Genomic DNA, 22,637 nt, shown 5'->3' with positions numbered 1-22,637 from the left:
ATCTCCTTTGCCCTGACTTATCCTTGTTCTTCTATTCTACTTCACCTCCTCCGCCCCCTTCCAACTATATAATTCATTACATTTCTACCTTCAGTTTTATAGGTAGGGTCATTTAGACTCAAAACGTTGGGCGGAATTCTTCCAAAAAAGCGACTAAGTGTCATAACGGCGAGAAAATAAGAGTGATCCACGCCGGGGTCTCGGCACATTCTGCACCGCAATTGTCTCACGCTCAGTCATTTTATTGGAGAGCTGCGAGTTTTGTAACCGTACTGGGAGTGTGGGGTGGGGGGGATGCTCACGTAGTTTCTCACGTAGTTGGCTAATGGTTCACGCCATTGGAAAGGTACCAGGACAGTTGCAAGCTGTTTGGCGCTGGATGTGAAACTGGTCTTTAGGCCTGCACACTATTTTCCGGGATCAGTGCGATCTGCACCAGACGCGATGCAGTCGGAGAAACATCCCCGTTAACTATTTCTCTCTACAGGTGCTGCCAAACCTTCTGTGTTTATCCAGCATTTTCTGTTTTCATGTAACTTAAAACTAATGCTGCAATATATGTGAATTTGTAATGCTTTTATTTGCAATGTTATTTAACCCTTGTATGCAGCACGGTGGCACAGTGGTTCGCGTTGCTGACTCACAGTGCCAGGGACCCAGGTTCAATTCCCGGCTCAGGTCACTGTCTGTGCAGTGTCTGCACTTTCTCCTTGTGTTTTCGCGGGTTTCTTCCGGGTGCTCCGGCTTACTCTCACAGTCTGAAAGACGTGCTGGTTAGGTGCATTGGCCATGCTAAATTCTCCCTCAGTGCACCTGAACAGGTGCTGGAATGTGGTGACTAGGGGATTTTCACAGTGACTTCATTGCAGTGTTAATGTAAGCCTACCTGTGACACTAATAGATAAACTATATTTAGTTCTATGTATAGTGATTCTTTCGATAGATTTTTCAAATTATTTTATATTGTATCCTAAAATTGAGAATCAGGACAAACATCAGAATAGAATTTTATTTACATAGTAATTCCAAAGCAGTAACTTCAAGTGATGTCAAAAATAAGCTTGAAGCACTATCAGCATTTAGTTCAATGGTCATTACTGCTTCCATTCCTCGATTAAGAAAATCAGGCAACAGTGTACATACTTCTCTTGTCCCAATGTTGATCTAAACATTCCAGCAGTTTCCTATCTACTCCAAAAAGGCCCTAAGCACTGTTAAAGATGTTTTCCATCAGTCTGACAAGTCTCCCAGGAATACCATATATCTTCTAGACATGTCCTATCACTTCTCCCAAAGGCCTGCTTAAAACCTATGAAGTTGTTATAACAATGGATGTTATGTTCTGTAAGTTTCTCGGAAATCTGTTTTAACTTGATCTATCAGGTGGAATTTTCCCATATTTTCTCAAAATGTGGGTTCCAGTGAGAAAACAGTGGAGAATCCCGATGGCGGAAAACCTCACCGAATATTGAGCATCTTTAAAAAAATTGGTTTTTCACCACATGAATCAAGTTGTGCTCATGGCAACTTACCTCCAATTCACTCACCCTGGAAAATCTTAAGGGGGGCGATTCTCCCAGCCTGCTGCGCTGCTCTAGCAGCTGGCTAGCAATCGGGAGGCCAGTAGTGCGGGGCTACTGCGCATGCGCCAACCACCGCTCTGACAGATCAGCACATGCACAGCAGCCCGCTCAGCGCTATGCTGTCGGCCCCTTGTGGGAATAGGGCCTGCCTCTGATTTTCAGAGTGCTCAGAGCGTCGGAGATTCACTCTGAAAATCTTGCTAAAAAAAACAGCGGGAGTTACTCCGTTTTCACGTGACTTGGGGACTTGCAAATTTTTTGGGAGAATCCTGGCCAACCTCTTTAATCAGTGGGGAATTTCTTTTAAATGCCTCCCACCACTCCTTCCAAGCCCAGTCGGGGGGATGGCTGCCAGGAAGCCAGCACCAAGAAGGAGCCCTTACTAAACTCTTGGATGGTGTGGAGCAGAGGTGTAACATCTTCTACCCACGTTCCCACAGATATCCATCAACCAAGGTCCACCCCCCCCCAATCTGGGAGGCAGTGGTCATGATAGTGACTGTGCTGCAATAAGATGACTTACTTTCTCTGTACAGCCAGGGTGAGCTTGCCTCCTGATGTCTCCCGCTGCACCCTTCAAACACCCTTGACACCTCCATGGTTATCTCTCATCCAGTCACTTCACAGATTCTCAAACCTCTCATGGTGTCCTCCCTTCCCACTCCCCATCGTCCCCCCAGTAGCTAATCTGCTCCTCATATCCATGCTCCCACTCACATGCCAGACTTCATCACTATTGTACCAGGCAGGACTGTCTGTTTCACTGTAGGACAAGCTCAAACACAACCGGTGTGAGTGGGCACAGCCTACCGGGGTTGTGCCCGAGCTGAGATGCCTCACATTCTTTGAGGAGAGAGCCCTTGAGCTGGCTGGTGCAGAGCAGGACTGCACCTATGCAGAGGACAAAGTGGAGGCAACAGACCAAAGCAAGAAATTAAAAGACATGTAGTTATGATTCAAGCCTCACAGTTAACTTTCTCCCATCAGTTATCCCCATAATGCACTAATGCCATTTTGCTTTCCTTGCAGGTCCAGCCGGACCATCCTCGTGCTCTCTGGACACCACAGACCCGAGCAGCTCTGAAGGAGACATCTCGGAGATGAGCACTGAGGAAGCATCACAGTTGTCACTCACACCCTCCACCAGTGCACATACTCGCACCTCAGTGGGATTAACTAGCAGGCAGGTTTCTGTGTCATTCACTGATGAGCACCTCACAGTTGAAGATCCACAGCAGGTGGAGGAAAGGACGTCCCAGGGAACTGGCACTTTAAGGGATGCTGAAGCCCAGGACCCTGCTGATCCCCTGACCAATGATGTGCTCCTGGGTCTGGTTGTCCCAGAGCTGCTGGAACTGCAGAGGCAGAGTCGCAAGCACCAGGAAGGGGTGGCAACATCTCTCCTTGGACTTCAAGGCTGACTGGAGGGAGTCCTGTTGCCTTCTGACTAAGGAGATGCTGTCCTCACTCCAATCCAACGAGGCCAAAACTGTGAGGGTGGCATCCACAGTGGAGACTTTAGTGCAGGACCTGAATTCCATGGCGGGGAACGTCCACTCCATGATTCAGTTCATGACGTCCCTGTCTGAGGGCATGGGCTCCATGGTGCAGGACTTCAACTGCATGGCACAAGTGGGAATCTATGAGTGTCAGCCCCAGAGGGTGGCAGAGCTTCTGGATCTCACTCTAGCTGCTCCTCTATCCCTTGGAGGAGTCCAAGGGCCCCCGGGCACCCGCAGGAAGAGAATCAGCAGGAGTGCAGCTTGGGGCCTTTCACCCAGGAGACCCTGCGGGTATCCAGCCCATCTGACACCCCCCTCCCTCTGGGTGACACACCTCCAGCCCCGCACACTGAGGATTGTAATACAGCTGCCCAAAAGTAGGCATGGACCCTCAAGGTACAGGCCCCTACCGGATACCCACCAAGATCATCTCAGGCAACACGGTGTGGAAGGCAGTAAACCACCTCAAATTCAGCTGTGATTTCTGGTAATACACATAGACATAGTGAGAGGGTGAGGAAGAGTAAGAAACTATTGGCATCTAGTGGGCATGGGTGCCAGCCACCTTTAAACCTAGAGACCCACATGAAGAGCTTCTAAGACCTGCGAGCAATCTCCACTCCCGCTCCCGATATGCTGATACTAAACCCACCCATTCCAGCCCCGCATTGATCTTATATTTGAGTCCCCTGTGTCCTCATGTCCTCATTGTTTCCCCTTCTGCAACTGGCACCCTGAAGGTAATGGTGACCTGAGCGTTCATCTCCGATATCCTCTTCGGAGGTGAGGTCGCCAGGTTCTCATTTTTATACAGCTGTTGTAAATTGTGCCAGTGTGACGTCCTCACAGTGCCCGATGAATATTCAGTGAGGGGGAAGTTGTGGTGGGGAGGGTCGCTAATTATATTATAATGTATTAAAATGAGGTTCGTGCCCTGCACAGCGGATTTCTTGTCGCACCACCAGCTAGAGGGCTCGAAAATTAGAAATCGCAATCTCGCTGGCGAGAATCGTGATTTTTGATTCCTGCTGAATTTTCCATCTGCGTTAGTGTTCCCGCTGATGGCTAACACAGGCTCAAAATTGCCAGCATCATATTTCATCCTGATGTAAAAAGCTGCTTTTCATTGTGAGGTACCACTCAAAGATACATATCTTTTCATTCTCTGCAGTGTCTTAGTAAATTATTTTCTGGGTATACTCAATAGCCGATTTCTTTGTAATTGCTACATTCACTCTTATCCCTCCTTTTGAACATTGGTATTATTATTCTCATTCCCCAGTCTTCACGTACTTGCTCATCACAATTTTTGTTGAACAGCCTTAGCATCACCTTCACAGTGTGTTCTTAACCAACCTTCAAGTGCTCTGTTGATAGTTAACGGGCGTCAACAACCTTGTTCTTTTTCAATATCAATAGAAATATTAACCTTTTCTTTCAACATACTCTACATTGTCCCGGTCTTCAAAATATTCTTTCCAGTACTTGCTCATTTGCCCCTTTGTATAAAACCAGCTCTTTGGTCATTTGGTCATCCAAGTGCTCTTATCATTCCCAGTTTTTAGTTTTATTTCTCTAGTCAACCTGTTATATTTGGACCTCATATTAGGACCTGCTTTTGTACTCGTCATAAGATAATTTACTTTTCACTCATTCCAAGATTATTCATTTATGCTACTTAGTATTTTTAAATCTTCTTCTGCATTTTTTACTATCCTATTTTTGTTAGTGTTCCCCATCTCCTCTATGTTCATTATTGCAAGTACAATTTAATTTTTTAGAGTTGTTTCTGATGTTCGGTTCTTCCCGTTTGTGTTGATCACAGATTTTTTTTTTTAATGACAGCTGTCATTCTCGATCTTGTTAATGCAAAAATGTATTTGTGGGAAGAGCTGACATCAGCTGCAAAGACGCTGTATGACAGAGTACTTGATTGGAGTCCATTGACCTGCATTAATTTTACGTCCTGGTTTAAGATCTGATTCAGTCTGGTTCTAATTTGGATTAGATTGGAACAAACTTTAATTGTGTTGATGTGAATTATGTTAGGTGTTTGCCTTCCATTAATCCTGCTGTACCTGGTGTTTGAGAAAGCTTACATATTGAAACAGTTTCACTAACGTACATTGTAAAGGTTGCATTAAATCAAATCCGAATTTATTTTTATCATCTGTTTATTTATTACTTTACTATTAACATTGTAAAAGTTTGTGTGTGGAAGGGAGGAATGCCAATAATATGATAGTGGCTTTAAAAGTAGCCATTTAATTTGCAGCAGGAAATCTGTAAAGTTTTGTATTAATAATGCATATTCTTCTTTCAAATTAAATAACTACAGTACAATTGTTTCCTATGCACAATATCAGATTTTCCATTGGCTAAGTTAGAGGAGAAGAATGCCGAATACATAAAGCTTTTACAGAATAGCATCAACACGAGTAGAAAGGAGGCGGTAGCTGATATGGCTGCTTTCCCAGGTACAGTTCTTACTACATGTAAATACATTTGTGATTATTACAACTATATTATTATTAAGCTTTATACATAAATCTTACTAGAACTAGGGAGCATGGCACAAAATAGGGGGGAACAGATTTAGGGCTGAGTTGAGGAGGAACTTCTTCATGCAAAGGGTTGTGAATCTGTGGAATTCCCTGCCCAGTAAAGCAGTTCAGGCTACCTCGTTGAATGTTTTTAAGGCAAAGATTGTTGGATTTTTGAACAGTAAAGGAATGAAGGGTTATGGTGAGCGGGCAGGTAAGTGGAGCTGAGCCCACAAAAAGATCAGCCTTGATCTTATTGAATGGCGGAACAGGTTTGACGGGCCAGATGGCCTAGTTCTTATCATCTTATAATCACAACTGTGGAAAATATTTTAAAGCCAGAAGATTCACATAAGGGAGCGCCTGCACAAAGACTTGCAGTTCTTTTATCCTCAAGAACTGTGTCGCATACAATTCAGATATTTAAAATAGTTTTTTTTCTGATGTTGGGAAAATGAAATCACTTGTATTTTGAGGCTGAATCTGCCTCAAAATACTCCAGGCTTTCTTTTGTAGTCAAGATGTGCAGAGACTCACTAAGCTGTTTATAATTAGGCAGTGTGTTCAGTAGCAAGGCAACTTACACATATGTTTTGTATGAGTAAATTAAAAATAAACTTTTTGATATATTACACAATATACTATGTGCACAAACACTTGTTAGGTTTTACACTTAAGTACTTGCTTCAGAATCCTATTCTGCACTTTTAAACTAGCTTCTGCTGTTCTTTTCAAAATTAATTCTAAATCATGTTCTCAAAATTCTTAACAAAATACAACCCTGATTACAATGCACTCAGTATATTTTAACAGATGAAATATGTTTAATTTGAGCTTTATTGATGACTTTCAGCATTTTCTTAAACTCTGGTTGTCAATGTAATGCAGTCCAATTAACTCAAAAAATAACTTTCCATTTCATACCAGCAAAATTAAACAGTCGTCAATTATTATAAATTAGCAGGTGCATATCAAATAAATAATGATTTGGTAAGGGATTAGTTGTTAACTGTTTTCTGCATACAAAATATATGTAAACTGTAGTTAGAACATAGAACATAGAACAGTACAGCACAGAACAGGCCCTTCGGCCCACGATGTTGTGCCGAGCTTTATCTGAAACCAAGATCAAGCTATCCCACTCCCTATCATCCTGGTGTGCTCCATGTGCCTATCCATAACCGCTTAAATGTTCCTAAAGTGTCTGACTCCACTATCACTGCAGGCAGTCCATTCCACACCCCAACCACTCTCTGCGTAAAGAACCTACCTCTGATATCCTTCCTATATCTCCCACCACGAACCCTGTAGTTATGCCCCCTTGTAATAGCTCCATCCACCCGAGGAAATAGTCTTTCAACGTTCACTCTATCTATCCCCTTCATCATTATATAAACCTCTATTAAGTCTCCCCTCAGCCTCCTCCGCTCCAGAGAGAACAGCCCTAGCTCCCGCAACCTTTCCTCATAAGACCTACCCTCCAAACCAGGCAGCATCCTGGTAAATCTCCTCTGCACTCTTTCCAGCGCTTCCACATCCTTCTTATAGTGAGGTGACCAGAACTGCACACAATATTCCAAATGTGGTCTCACCAAGGTCCTGTACAGTTGCAGCATAACCCCACGGCTCTTAAACTCCAACCCCCTGTTAATAAAAGCTAACACACTATAGGCCTTCTTCACAGCTCTATCCACTGTATATTTATTTTATACAGAGCTAAGTTTAAACAGTTATTTCAATACAAAAACTTTTAAACCGCCCACTAAATTGTAACATAAATTTTACTCGTTAACTTAAATTTTAAACCACATTTTAAATTGTTGTGAACGCTTGCATTGAAAATGAAGACATATAACGTGCAAACCTGTCCTTATTCAAAGAACGAAGACTTGTGCTATGGGAGCCTGCCTCCATTCAAAGAATGAGGAGATCTAGCGCTAAAAGTTTAACATTTTTCACATTTCATGAACAGTTTCTCTTAAAGAGAACAGTGCATTCATCCAAAATACTATGTTGCTTTTTGGAAATAACCAGAAAAAATCCAGTTCCGAAAGACAGAGGAAAATTGCAAGAAATTATTTGTCTAATTCTTTAGCACAAGAAGGACCATTTTACATTTATATTAAAGATGTATATTTATTGTCCTTTTGGATTGAGAAAAGTTATAATTCATATTCTTACTTTAAAAATTTGCGTTCCAAAGAACCAACCTTTCTTCATGCCAAATAAGGGTATGGAGGCCCAGCCATGAAAGTATGTTTTTTGTTAAGAGGAAACATGCTTTTTGTTTTTTTTTAAACATGGTCCTGACTTCAAAGGAGGGATGTCTTCTTGATAATTTTGTAATCTTTGGTATGAAAGCTGCATGCATTTGTGAAGGAACATATGTATGCTTCATGCAACGATTAAAAATTTTAAGAGAATTTTTTTGGTAAGCCCCATTTCGTAAATTGGGAGATCAGCGTGTAGCCATTTATGAATGTACTTAAAGTTTGTATCAAAGCTGCATACATGCCAAGTATGCATATTCATAGCATACTCATTGTTTAGCCAAAGAACTATAGGATTCCTACAGTGCAGAAAGAGGCCACCCAGCCCTTCGAGTCTGCACAGACTCTCCAAAAGAGCATCCCACTCAGGGCCTCCCCTCTGCCCTATCCCCGTAACCCTGTGCATTTACCATGACTAATCTTTGGACACTAAGGGGCAATTTAGCATGGCCAATCCGCCTAATCTAATCTTTGCGCTGTGGGAGGAAACCAGAACGCCCAGAGGAAATAGACATTGGGGGGAGCATGCAAACTCAGACTAGTTACCCAATACCGGAATCAAACCTGGATCCCTGGCGCTGTGAGGCAACAGTGCTAACCACTGTGTCACCATGCCACCCTTCATCTGGAATCTCTGCAAATCATGCCAAACTTAATCCACCACATGTATTAAATGAGTCATACAGGCAGCTCGGGGTGAATGTTTAATTGGTTACTTCATTCTTGAACAGCTGGAGAATAGGATAGCACCTTCAGTCAAAGGAAAGAGCTCATGAGAGGCTTGACTTCCATATTTTAAAAACCAGCCAGTCAACTGCAAGCTTGTTTGAACCCAATGCCAAAACTCACCTTGCGTTTAGAAGGAAAAAATATCAAATAAAGCACATCCACAGACAGACTATGGGTAAGACTTTCTTCTGGTTCATGAATTCTGGCTTTGTTTTTTCACAAAAAGTTGATTTAATGCCAATTCATAAGGTTTTGAAATGAATGTAGAGTGTAGCAATGTGTTTTCTATCACAGGTCACAACTCATGTTGCCTCCAATGTCTTTTGATGGTTTAACAACTTTGCAGCAAATAAATTCTGCCAGAAACTTCAGAGCAGGTCGAAGGAGGCAGGCTGTGTGGTTGTGCAGAAATTTAATAGTGGAGGCTGGTTGAAATTGAGATTCTTTTGTAGTTACAGCCAAGATGTGCTCAAAATTGTTTTCTCTTTTCCTGCAAGAGGAAACTACAGAAAGAGAATCTGGGTAATAGTGTTGATCAAAGTGTTACATCTCAAGGGCTTAGTGAATACCTACTTCAAGCATAATGAGTGTATGGGGTAGGCATAAACCTAAATATTACTCATCAGTGCATCATTGGTGATGAGGGCAAGTGGACGTTATGCTTTTTGGTATGAGTTTTGAGTCTTGTCACTCCACAGCACAATATCACTCTTCCAACTTGATAAAGCAGCATACTTGAGTTTAAATCCCACATCAGATCAAACTTTGCCTTAATAATTATGTATTAATCTTGGTGTCTGCTGCACTGACAAATTCAAAAATCATTTCAATAAAATGTTCTTGCAGTTGGAAGGTTTCACTGGAAAATGGTTAACAAATATATTTTCCAACAAGCTCAGATTAATATCAGGCATAATTGACAATTATTGGGACATTAATGGTCCACATCATCACTCAAAACTGAAAACAGGATAAATCTTTAATTAATTTTGTTTGCGAATTTAAATAAACTACTGTACTTGCTAGCTAATCTGCAACATTAGTCACTATCTGACCTAAAGCAGTTTTGTAGTATTATTAAATAAAGCAGAACTTTGTATATCGTTAGAAGATTGTTGGAGACCTGTGTTGAAATTCAAGACACGAGCACTCATTTTCATATTCTAAAATCTATGGGGGGAATTTTACCATTTTGAGTCTAAGTGCCGGATCTGGGCGTCAAATAGGTCTGCGCCTGGAATCCTCTTTCCAGCGCGCCCATACGCGTTTTGCCGGCTCCGGCCCGATCCGCGCTGTGGGCGGGGCTTAGCGCAGGCGGACCAATCGGAGGGGGGAGGAGAGGGGGTGTGACGTATCATCCCCGGGGGGCGGGGGGAGGGGGCGTGACGTATCATCCTCTGGTGGGGGGGGTTCCGCTGCCTGTCTGCGGCCGATCCGTCCTGGCACCATCACTGGTACACTACCAGCCACAGCCATCTCTCTCGCACCAGCAGGGAAGAGTAATCTGTGGCTGGCAGTGTACCAATGATGGTGCCAGGAGGGATTGGCCGCAGACAGGCAGCGGAACCCCCCCTAACTAGAGGATGAGACGTCACACCTCCCCCCCCCCCGCCACAAGGGGATGAGACGCACACTCCCTCTCCTCCCCCCCCCCCCCCTTCCCCCAGGGGATGAGACATCACACCCACCCCCCCCAGGGATCGGTTACACACCCACCCCCCCCTCCCCCCTTCCCAGGGATCGGTTACACCCCCCCCCCCCCCCCCACCCCAGGGGATGAGACGTCACACTCCCTCCCCCCCCCCCCCTCCCCCAGGGGATGAGACATCACACCCTGCCGCCCTCCCCCCCCCCCCCCCCCCCCCCCGCCCCCCCAGGTGATGATCGGTCACACACACACACACACACACACACACACACACACACACACACCCCCCCCCCCCCCCCCCCCCCCCCCGGGGATGAGACATCACCCCTCCCACCACCCTCCCACCCCCTAGGGGATGAGACATCACACCCCCTCCTCTCACCCCCCTCCCGCCCCGACCAGAGGATGACCTGGGTCAGAGAGCCGTTGCAGGCTCTGACCCCGCTCTTCGGAAGCTGCAGTGGCGACTTCAGACTTTTATTTTGCAGGTCGATTACAGCGCGGACACGGATCGGGCCAGAAGACGGTAAAGTGGGATTTGGCGGTAGCGTTGGGCGCGCGGTTCATTAAATCGATTTAAATGCATGCAAATGCATTTAAATCGTCGCGGCGCCCGATTTGGGCGCGGGCCAGACCCGTGCCTGAATCGGGTGTCCGTAAAGCTGCGATCTGCTCAGAATCGGGTGCAGATCGCGTTAAAGGCCCGACGCCCAACTTTACCGCGATTTCGCGCCAGTTTTGGTAAAATCAGGCCCTATATATGTGTACTAAAAAGCTAGCAAGCCATTAATAATGAATATTTCAGGGTTTACGTGTTCATGAGGGTGGTTTGTTTTAATCTAGGAGATGGTATATTATGTTTCTCTAGGATGTTGAAAACACGATGGCTTACAAAATTACTGTTAACAATATTAGTTGACGAACACTGACATTTCTTTATCCACCAAATTAATGCAGAGATTAATTTATTTCATTCTTAATATCAGATAGTGGATTGTCATATGAATATGTTAAACATTGGCCCACTGATATTGTCAACAGTACTTTCTAGGCCCCTGCATTAATTAGAATGTCAATCCGATCTAATTCCTAGTGGGAGCAAAATAAATGCACAATTTGACTCGTCACTTCTGAATGTTGCAAATACGGAAAGGCACCTTAAAAAGGCAGAGAGATTTAATATGATTTCACAAGACAGGTTCCGTTGAATAAGGTTCTTTGGCTCATTTAATCTCATTCTTTTAGATTAGCAATCCTAGCTTTTCCCCATTATTGCTTTATTGTTCACAAGAGCAGGCAGCTGAATCTCAGCTATAAGATAGCACTGCAATGCAACATTTCCTCAATATTACTTTGGACTGTCAATTGGGATTACAAGCTCAAGTCTTGGAATGGGACATAACCTTCTGATTAAGATAAGCTGTTGCACACTTAGCCTAACTGTCTTGTAATGTCATTTTGCTTTCTATGTTAACAATGATGAAAATGAAATCAGTGTTGGTCAGTTTCTATTGTTCCTCCCCAGTTTAAAATTGACCAAGAAACATTTCATGTACTGCAAAAGCATTAGCTCGCATCTATGTAGCTTAAAAATTACTTGTAATAAAATCATAAGTGAAAGCTCCAGAAATATAATAATATGCAAGGGAAGTATAAAGGAAAACTAGTGCACAACATAAAGGGCAATGGAATGTGTTTATAGAAGCATATAAAGTGATAAGGTACCCAAGAAGCAGACCACAGAAACCTTTGATAAAAGCAAATTACTGCGGATGCTGGAATCTGAAATCAAAAGAGAAAAAGCTGGAAAATCTCAGCAGGTCTGGCAGCAGGTCTATAAGGACAGAAAAGAGCTGACGTTTCGAGTCCAGATGACCCTTTGTCAAAGCTTTAGGCATTGACAAAGGGTCATCTGGACTTGAAACGTCAGCTCTTTTCTCTCCTTACAGATGCTGCCAGACCTGCTGAGATTTTCCAGCTTTTTCTCTTTTGGCTACAGGAACCGTTAGTTTTCTTAAAGTGTTTTGGCATAATTCCTGTTTTTAAGGGATGGAATTTAGCAAATATTGCAAATCTGTTCAAAAAAGAGGAAATTATAAGCCAATTAGTCTTACCTTGGTTATGGATAAACTTCTAGAATCAAACTAAATTACAGAATATTTAGAAAACCACAGACTGAGATGTAATGAGGATATATGGTTTGATAAGTTGAATTTTTTAATGAAATCGCAAGGGTCCACAGATACAGGGAATACAATGGGACTTCTACCTAAAATTTCGCCTTTAAGAATGTAAGTAGCTATCTCTAGATCTCCCTGTCCTTCTGCTTTCGTACTGGGTTTTGTACGTACAGGTTTTGGACATAAAGGAAGTGATGCTGAATTTGTCCAAAATATTGCGGCACGGTAGCACAGTGGTTAGCACTGCTGCTTCACAGCTCCAGGGTCCCGGGTTCGATTCCCGGCTCGGGTCACTGTCTGTGTGGAGTTTGCACATTCTCCTCGTGTCTGCGTGGGTTTCCTCCGGGTGCTCCGGTTTCCTCCCACAGTCCAAAGATGTGCGGGTTAGGTTGATTGGCCAGGTTAAAAATTGCCCCTTAGAGTCCTGGGATGTGTAGGTTAGAGGGATTAGTGGGTAAATATGTGGGGGTAGGGCCTAGGTGGGATTGTGGTCGGTGCAGACTCGATGGGCCGAATGGCCTCCTTCTGCACTGTAGGGTTTCTATGATTTCTATGAATATTTGTTTGACTACAAAATTCTTTACAGCCAATTAATTACTTTATAAGTTTAGTTATTTAGGGGGAGGCAGTGGCGTAGTGGTATTGTTGCTGGATTAGTAATCCAGAGACCCAGGTTAATGCTCTGGGGACCCGGGTTTGAATCCCACCATGGCAGATGGTGAAATTTGAATTTAATAAAAATCTGAAATTAAAAAGTCTATTGATGACCATGAAACCACTGTTGATTGTCGTAAAAGCCCATCTGGTTCACTAGTGGGGAAGGAAATCTGCCATCCTTACCTGGTCTGGCCTACATGTGACTCCACACTGTTAATTGCCCCTCAGGGATGTGCAATAAATGCTGGCCCAGCTAGTGATGCCCACATCCCATGAACGAATAATAAAAAATTGTGGTTTTGTAGGCTAACACAGCAGTCAATTTGTGTATCACAAGCCTCCAGAAACAGCAGTGAGATAAATGATTAGATAATCTGCTTTGGTGGTGTTAGTTGTTGCAGGTTCTAGAACAAAGAACAAAGAAAATTAAAGCACAGAAACGGGCACTTCGGCCCTCCAAGCCTGCACCGACCATGCTGCCCGACTGAACTAAAACCTCCTACCCTTCCGGGGACCATATTCTTCTATTCACATCCTATTCATGTATTTGTCCAGACGCCCCTTAAAACTCACTATCATATCTGCTTCCACTATCTCCCCCGGCACCCTCTGTGTAAAATAACTTCATTCATACATCTTCTTTAAACCTTGCCCCTCGCACCTTAAACCTATGCCCCCGAGTAATTGACTCTTCCACCCTGGGAAAAAGCTTCTGACTATCCACTCTGTCCATGCCTCTCATAATCTTGGCGACTTCTATCACTTTGCCCCTTAACCTCTGTTGTTCCAGTGGGAACAAACTAAGTTTGCCCTCCATACCAGGCAACATCCTGGTAAATCTTCTCTGTACCTTCTCCAAAGCCTCCACATCTTTCTGGTAGTTTGGCGACCAGAATTGAACACTATATTCCAAATACGGCCTAACTAAGGTTCTATAAAGCTGCAACATGACTTGCCAATTTTTAAACTCGATGTTTCGGCCAATGAAGGCAAGCGTGCCGTATACCTTCTTGACTACCTTCTCCACCTGCGTTGCCACTTTCAGTGACCTGTGTACCTGTACACCCAGATCCCTCTGCCTATCAATATTCTTAAGGGTTATGCCATTTACTGTATATTTCCTATCTTTATTAGACTTTCCAAAATGCATTACCTCACATTTGTCCGGATTAAACTCCATCTGCCATCTCTCCGCCCAAGCCTCCAACCGATCTATATCCTGTTGTATCCTTTGATGGTCCTCATCACTATCCGCAAATCCACCAACCTTTGTGTCGTCTGCAAACTTACTAATCAAACCAGTTACATTTTCCTCCAAATCATTTATATACACTACAAACAGCAAAGGTCCCAGCACTGATCCCTGAGGAAAGCCACTTGTCACAACCCTCCATTCAGAAACACACCGTTCCACTGCTACCCTCTGTCTTCTATGACTGAGCCAGTTCTGTATCCACCTTGCCAGCTCACTTCTGATCCCATGCAACTTCACCTTCTGTACCTTCTATGCCATGAGGGACCTTGTCAAAGGCGTTACTGAAGTCCACTTGTCACAGCCCTCCATTCATAAACACACCGTTCCATTGCTACCCTCTGTCTTCTATGACTGAGCCAGTTCTGTATCCACCTTGCCAGCTCACTTCTGATCCCATGTGACTTCACCTTCTGTACCTTCTGTGCCATGAGGGACCTTGTCAAAGGCGTTACTGAAGTCCATGTAGACAACATCCACTGCCCTGCCCTCATCAGTCATCTTCGTCACTTCCTCGAAAAACTCGATCAAGTTAGTGAGACATGACCTCCCCTTCACAAAAACCATGTTGCCTTTCGCTAATACGTCCACTTATTTCCAAGTGGGAGTAAATCCTGTCTCGAAGAATCCTCTCCAATAATTTCCCTTGATTGAGTGCTACTAAAGCTTCATTAGAACTCTATCCGACATCAGTTGTCAGGAAAATGCTGGAATCGATTATTAAGGAATTCTTCAGAATGGACTTCGAAAGCATTGTATTATCAGATGTAGTCAATATAGTTTTACAAAAGGTAAATGGTGTTTAGCAAATTTATTAATAGTTTTTTTAGGATGTAACTAGTAGGGTAGAAAAAGGATGCCAGTAGCTGTTGTATACTTGGATTTCCCAAGGTCATTGATATGGTGTCACACAAAGATTAATACACACGAAAGGGGCTCATGGACTTGGGAATAATATATTAGATTTTATTATTGTCACATGTTTATTATTGTCACATGTTTAGTATACAATGAAAAGTATTGTTTCTTGCGCGCTATACAGACAAAGCATGCTGTACATAGAGAAGAAAAGGAGAAGGTAGAGAATGCCATGTTACAGTCATAGCTATGGTGTAGAGAAAAATCAACTTAATGCAAGGTAGGTCCATTCAAAAGTCTGATAGAAGCAGGGAAGAAGCTGTTTTTGAGTTGGTTGGTACATGATCTCAGACTTTTGTATCTTTTCCCCGATGGAAGAAGGTGGAAGAGAGAATGTCCGGAGTGCATGGGGTCCTTGTTTATGCTGGCTGCTTTTCCGAGACAGCGGGAAGTGTAGACTGTATCAACGGATGGAAGGCTTGTTTGAGTGATGGACTGGGCTTCATTCACGATCCTTTGTAGTTTCTTGCAATCTTGGACAGGGCAGGAGCCATACCAAGCTGTGATATTAGTGTGGATAGAGATTGATTAGTGGACAGGAAGGGTGTAAGAACAATTGGTATTTTTTAATTTGGCAGGCTCTAATTACTTGAGTGCTGCAAGGATTAGTGCAGGGACCTCAGCTATTTACAATCTATATTAATGATTTAGACAAAAAGCCTGAGAGTAACGATTCCTAGTTTACTGACAATGCACAGGCCTGGGTCAGTGCTCGTTGCATGTATTAGCTCTAGAATTACCACATTTATCCAAGTAACGGTTGAAGCGATCTAAGGAACCATAACTGAGGCTGTAAAGAGATGTAGATAAGGCAAGATGGCAGATGAAGTAAATTGTGAAGGAGTGTGAGGTTGTTTATTTTTATAGTAAGAATAGAAAAGCAGAGTATATTTTAAAAGGTGTAGAACTTTGAAATGTTGATGCTTAGAGAGGGTGGGGCGTATTCAAACGAGGTACATAAAGTTAGCAGACTGGTACCATAAGTGATTAGGAAGGCAAATGGCCATGTTGGTCTTTCTTGCAAGGGGATTGGAGTACAAGAATAAGGAAGACTTGCTCCAGTTGTATTGACCTTTCTGAGACCACACTAGGAGTATTGTGTACACTTTTGGTCTCTATATCTAAAGAAGGCAAAGGTTCACTAACTTGGTTTCTAGGATGAGAAGGCTGCCCCATTAGTGAAGGATGAGTAAATTGGCTTGTACCCGCTGGAGTTTAGAATAATGAGAGATGCCCTCATTGGAATGTTCAACAGGCTTGACACTGCTGCTGTTTCCCTTGACTGGCAAACCTAGGACATGGGGGCACAGCCTCGGATAAAGTGTTGATCATTTAAGACTGAGGTGAGAATTTCTTCATTGAGGATTGTGAATCTTTGAAATTGTCTACCCCAGAGAGTTATGGATATTCCATTGTTGAATATATTTAAGGCTGAGACAGATTTTTGGTGTCTCAGGGAATCGAGGGATACGGGGAGTGGAGCTGAGGCAGAAGATCAGCAATGATTATACTGAATTGTGAAGCAGGCTCAAGGGACCATAAGGTTTACTCCTGCACCTGTTTCTTGGGTTTATACAGCAGGAATGCAAGGTTATAGTTATAAACAAAACCTTTGATTTTATTTTCTTCTGGAACATAGAAAGGTGAAGGATAATCTATTAAAGTATTCATTCTAAAGCATAAGAACATAAGAAATAGGAGCAGGAGTAGAGCATTTGGCCCCTTAAGCTTGCTCTCTCATCCATTAAGATTATGACTGACCTGATCATGACTTATGATCTACTTTTCTGCCTAGCCTTGTGACATTTGATTCTCTTGTAAATCAAAAATCTGTCTGTCCAATTATGAAAGGTTTTGCATGGGTAATTAGTGAAAGATTATTTCCACTGATGAGAAGAGGAAGTTGGGATACATTTATTCACACATTAGCTTGGTAGAACATGGAATGTTTTATAATTTCAAGTGGTGTTGTATGATAAATCTGGTATGACAGTATTTTGAAAATGAATTTTGTTTGAAGTGTAACATTTTCTATCTTTTCCTTGTATTGCAGATCACAAGTGCACACCCACATACACTGTACCACCGAGCTAGGACTTTAGAAATGAACAAACCATTTGTGCACTTTTACATTTAAAATAATCCGTATATTCACTTTATCTGCTTGTTTTCACCCTTCTTTAAGCTCCCCTCCCCAAACACTAGTTATTGCATATCTCCTAACTTCTGCCAATAACATTTTGTATTCTCTAGAGTTTAGAAGAATGAGAGGTAATCTGATTGAAGTGCAAAAAATTATTATAGGATTCGACAAGAATATGGGGGGGCGGGGGGCGATTTGGAGACCCCTGGCAGTCTAGATCCAAGGGTCATAATCTCAGAATAAAAGGTAGGTAATTTAGGACCAAATTGAAGAGGAATTTTCTTTCAGTCAGAGGATGGTAAATCTTTGGAATCCTCTACCCCAAGAGGATTGAAGAGACTCAGTCATTGAGTATGTTCAAGGTAGAGGTCTATAGATTTCTAGATACCAATGACATTAAGGGACATGGAGATAGTGTTGGAAGATGGCAGTGAGGTAGATGATCAGCCATGATCTCATTAAATGGCAGAGCAGGCTTGAGGGGCCAAATGGCCTACTCCTGCTTCTAAGTTCCTATACAATGACCTGCCAAAGACGTAGTCAAGAATGATTGAGGTTGACATACTTATATATAACCTTTTCTTTAAACAAAGTGAGTACATGTAGGTGTAGCAACTTGCACAAACATAGTTTACAATAGTAATAACTTGCACTTATAGTAACGCCTTTAACATTAAGAAATGCTCACAAGTGTGTCATATAGCCTAAAGTTTGGACCCGCAAGCAGGAAAGTGGAGCCAAAGCCACAATTAGATAAAACATGAGTTGGTGTGTTTGGTTAAAAAAATCAAAGTAACAACTACAATTTGAATGGGGAAAAGTTGGGTAATGTGGAATAATTAGATTTAGAGTTTCAAGTTCACAAGACATGAAAAAGAAACATCTCGTACTAAAAGGCTAATCGGATACTAGGTTTTATGGCAAGGGCTACAGACTATAAAAATGGTGAATCAATGTATAAAACCAGTTGTGAACAGGTGGGAGTTTTTAGTCCACCAGTAGTACACATACATAAATGCTATTTTATGCTGTAGTTGATGGCAGTAACACTTTTTTATTTGTAAAAGGAGCTTGTTTTTGGTTCACTACATGCGAGCTGATCCATTATTGCAGAACCATAATAGATATTTAGACTGCTCTTTGAGGATTAGTATTTCATTTTGTTATGCATGGAGCTTAATGTAGTCAGTCACCAGTGCTTCAGTACAAGTAATCTGATCTCTCAAATCCTTGTGACCTGATAGGACTACAATGCAATTATGTCGGAATAAACTGAATACTTGATTCTGTTTGGTTAGTTGTGCTACATGGGGATAAAATGAGGATTTTCTTTGGAACATCTTTATGGGTAACCTGAGCACTAAATTTAATCCAATTAATTTTGAACCCTTTATAGCTAAACATCTTTTTTGTAATTTAGAGGTCAGAGTGAATTGGTTGTTAGATAATTAATGCCTTTCAAATAAAGTAGAAAACAAATTAGTATTGCAAAACATTTTAATTTACCTAATATCTGAAAGGTACTTAATTGTCAGAAGTTGAGCTTTCATAACTAGATTTTGTTTTGGTACAGATAGTCATGTGAGGCTAAGTATTTTTAAAATAAATTCTATATTAAGCTGTAAGCATAGTGAATACTGCCTATTCACCAACTTCATTCCCTTGCTGACCACTATCTGAGGCTGAACCAGATTATTTGCAGCAGCAGCATTCTACTTGACCCTGAGCTGAGCTCCTGACCCCACATCCTTTCTGTTACCATGACTGCTAACATCCACCTCTGTAATACTGCCTGTCTTTGACATTACCTCAGCCCAGCCCATCTGTTGCTGAGACCATCACCCAGGCTTCTTTTAGCTCCAGACTCAACTATTCCAATGCTCTTCTGGCTGGCCTCCCATGCACCACCCTCCATACATTTCAGCTGTCCTCAAACTGTTGACTGTAACCTAATTCACACCAAGTCGCCATCACCCTGTGCTTGTTGACGGGCTCCCACACTGACAGTGCCTCCATTTGAAAATTCTCAATGTTAAGTTTAAATTCCTCCATGACACAGCCTCGTCCCATCTCTGTTATCTCTGCCAGCACTATCGCCCTCCTGGGTTCTTCCTCATTGCTGATTTATTTTGCTCTGCCATTGGCAGCTGGGCCAGCGGCTGACAAGGCCCTCAGTTTTGGAATTCCACCGTTTAAGTTGCTCCTTAAAAACTGCCTGTTCGACCAAGCTTTCAGTCACCTGTTTTTATGTGGCTTAGTGTGAAATGTGTATGATAACACCCCTGTGAAGTGCCTTGGGATGTTTCGCTGTGTTAAAGACACTACAAGAATGCAAGTTGTTTTTGCTAAGTGTAGCATATCTTGGATAAATCAGTTTGAACCTTCATCACCAGAGGGCGCTCTTGATTTACTTTTCTGTAATGCCTTTTAGATAACATTTCAGTCTCCCAAGGAACACAGGAAGCAAAAAAAAAGTCTGGTCTTACTAACAAATAATAATCTACATTTGTTATTTTCATTGATTTTCCTCACAACACTTTATGTAATACTGTATACATTTTATCAGCAAATTGTTGACATTTATCATCAAAAGAAAGGGCTGTGATTCCTTGCAAATGTTGCACTTTATGTAACAAAGGGTTTGCTATTAGCCCTGGCAACTAATTGTGTGCTGTGTTCAAATGATAAATCCTAAATTTTGAGCTGTCATTGATAACAGTACTCTGATAACAACAGGTGAAATGACCTAATTCTATTTTTTTTAAACTTCCAGTATATGTTATCTGTAAACAAGGAAATGATTCCCAGAAGGCTGTTAAAATCTTGCAGGAGATACTTGACAATGAGCTCTGCTCATTATCAGTGAAGGATATCCAGGGTGGCCTAATGGCCTGGGCTTGTAAGATTGATCCAACCTTCCCACAATATTGATTGCTGGAAACAAGAGGAACGGAAGCAAATCATTTAACACCATTTCTTAAAAAAAGGCTTAAAATGTATTAATTATTCAATGTACTATTAATTCTTTGTATGTCAATGAATGCAAGTGGAAAGTTTTTTGTCAGTATTGCTCAGTAACTAGAATGGAAACCTCTCGCAGATTGTTTCAGTTGATGTGCTAGCCATTTAAGAGAAGATTATGCTAATTTCTGTGAATATATTTAAACTGGTTAGTAAGGACACAAACATTTAGTAGCTAAATACAAGTGTACGGAAAATCTCACTGGTTAAAGTTGATTCATTTTATTAAGTATCTTATGTTACAGACCAAATACGATGCTACTGAATTACTAATAGTGGAATATTGTGAGAACTAAAAGGTTAACCTTTTAGGTGCAATTGATATAGCATCACGACTCAATGAAGCAAATGACCCATGCAGAAATTCTGGCAATAGATGTTTGTTGTAATTTGCTGCCAGGTGAACTTTGTATATCTTAACAATTGTGATGTTGGTACAAGAATGGGAATTCTTCTGATACCGGGACATTTAATGTAACAATTCATGTTTTCAGTAATGGATTTTTTTCACGAATTTTCAATATTAAACATGTTTATCTTTATATATAACGTTAAGTGCTGTCTTTAGGTTCTCCACAAAAATATTAATTATGACATGGATTCCATGAATGTAGACAATTACACAACATCTGTTTGATATAATTTTGTCAGTTATGATCTGTGTTTCCAAAAAGAACCCAGCTGGACTGGTTGGCTTATTTTAAAAAAAATATATACATACAGAATTAATTATATCTTCACCAACATAACGTCACACTTCCAGAGCACTTTCAACTTTTTGTGGTGTGAGATGGGAAGATCTACTGAAAGTTTCAAAAGTACATTATAGCTGATGCCTCATAAGGAAATAACATTTCTGAAACTGACTGGGACTCTCATGGTTCTGATTGACACTCGCTGGAAATATCAGTTGTTCTAATTCTAATCTTTGTGTAAGATTTATTCAGTGAACAGACCGAATGTAATTGAACATTTGATTCTGCTAGGCCTGCTTGATGTATCCAATGATTTCATAACCTATATCCTCCATACCATTGTATATGAAGTAAAATTTCTGTTTGCATGATAGTATTGTAATCCCTATATTACCTGCATAAGATGTCCATTTTATTTTAGAATTGAAGTCTTTGATTAATCACGTCTTTGGGGATTTTATAATACTAAAAGTTGACATTGTAGAATACGTGCATAGGAAAAACAGTGCAAAGACAATCCTTCCAGTAACTGCCTTGCTTTTTAAAATTGCTGCTTTCTAATGGAAAATATACATCCTTCAAACTAATCTAGATTTTTTTAAATCAACAAGGCTCAGAATAAATCTTCAGGCCTCGTGTCCAACTTATTCCTTGCAGCCGTTTTGTAGCACCTACAAAAGAGCTGCAAGGGATATGTTGGATTCAACATATCCCTTGGGGAAAAGTACCGAAGGAAAGTGGAGGATTTTCAAGGAATGTTTGTCTGGAGCTCTGCATGACAACGTTCCGATGAGACAGGGGGGTGTTGGTAGGGTACGGGAACCGTGGTGCACGAAGGTTGTGATGAACCTGGTGAATAAGAAAAGAGAGGCGTACAGAAGGTTCAGAGAGCTAGGAGGTGTTAAGGATTTAGAGGAGTATACGGGATGTAGGAAGGAGCTTAAGAAGGAAATTAGGAGAGCGAGAAGGGGTCATGAGAAGGCCTTGGCGGGTAAGATTAAGGAGAATCCCAAGGCTTTCTACAAATATGTCAAGAGTAAAAGGATGAGATGTGAAGGCATAGGACCCTTAAAAGGTGAAGGGGGAAAAGTTTGTGCGGAACCGTTAGAAATGGCGGAGCTGCTTAATGAATACTTTACCTCGGTATTCACGGTGGAAAGGGATCTGGGTGGTTGTACTGCTGGTTTGCGGTGGACAGAAAGGATCGAGCATGTGGACATAAAGAAAGAGGATGTGTTGGAACTATTGAATGGCATCAAGATTGGTAAGTCGCCCGGACCGGATGGGATGTACCCCAGGTTACTGTGGGAGGCGAGGGAGGAGATTGCGGAGCCTTTGGCGATGATCTTTGCATCGTCGATGAAGACGGGAGAGGTTCCGGAGGATTGGAGGATTGCAGATGTGGTCCCTATATTCAAGAAAGGGAACAGGGACAGCCCGGGAAATTACCGACCGGTGAGTCTAACCTCAGTGGTTGGTAAGTTGATGGAGAGGAT

General features: G+C 42.0%; 1 protein-coding gene across 1 annotated transcript in view; it reads left to right on the top strand.

The window, feature by feature from the left end:
• Nucleotides 1-21,512, top strand: part of mocs3 (molybdenum cofactor synthesis 3) — a 48,028-nt gene extending 26,516 nt beyond the window's left edge. Inside the window, exons 12-13 of the mRNA XM_078229591.1 lie at nucleotides 5,452-5,562; nucleotides 20,199-21,512. Coding sequence (XP_078085717.1) covers nucleotides 5,452-5,562; nucleotides 20,199-20,356 — 269 coding nt within the window. The 3' untranslated portion in view covers nucleotides 20,357-21,512. The remainder of the gene's footprint in view (nucleotides 1-5,451; nucleotides 5,563-20,198) is intronic.
• Nucleotides 21,513-22,637: the final 1,125 nt, after the last annotated feature.

The sequence above is a fragment of the Mustelus asterias genome, chromosome 15 (assembly GCF_964213995.1).
Source record: "Mustelus asterias chromosome 15, sMusAst1.hap1.1, whole genome shotgun sequence".
Lineage (NCBI taxonomy): Eukaryota > Metazoa > Chordata > Chondrichthyes > Carcharhiniformes > Triakidae > Mustelus > Mustelus asterias.
Note: the sequence above shows the minus strand (reverse complement) of the source record. Positions and strands in the feature narration are given on the sequence as shown.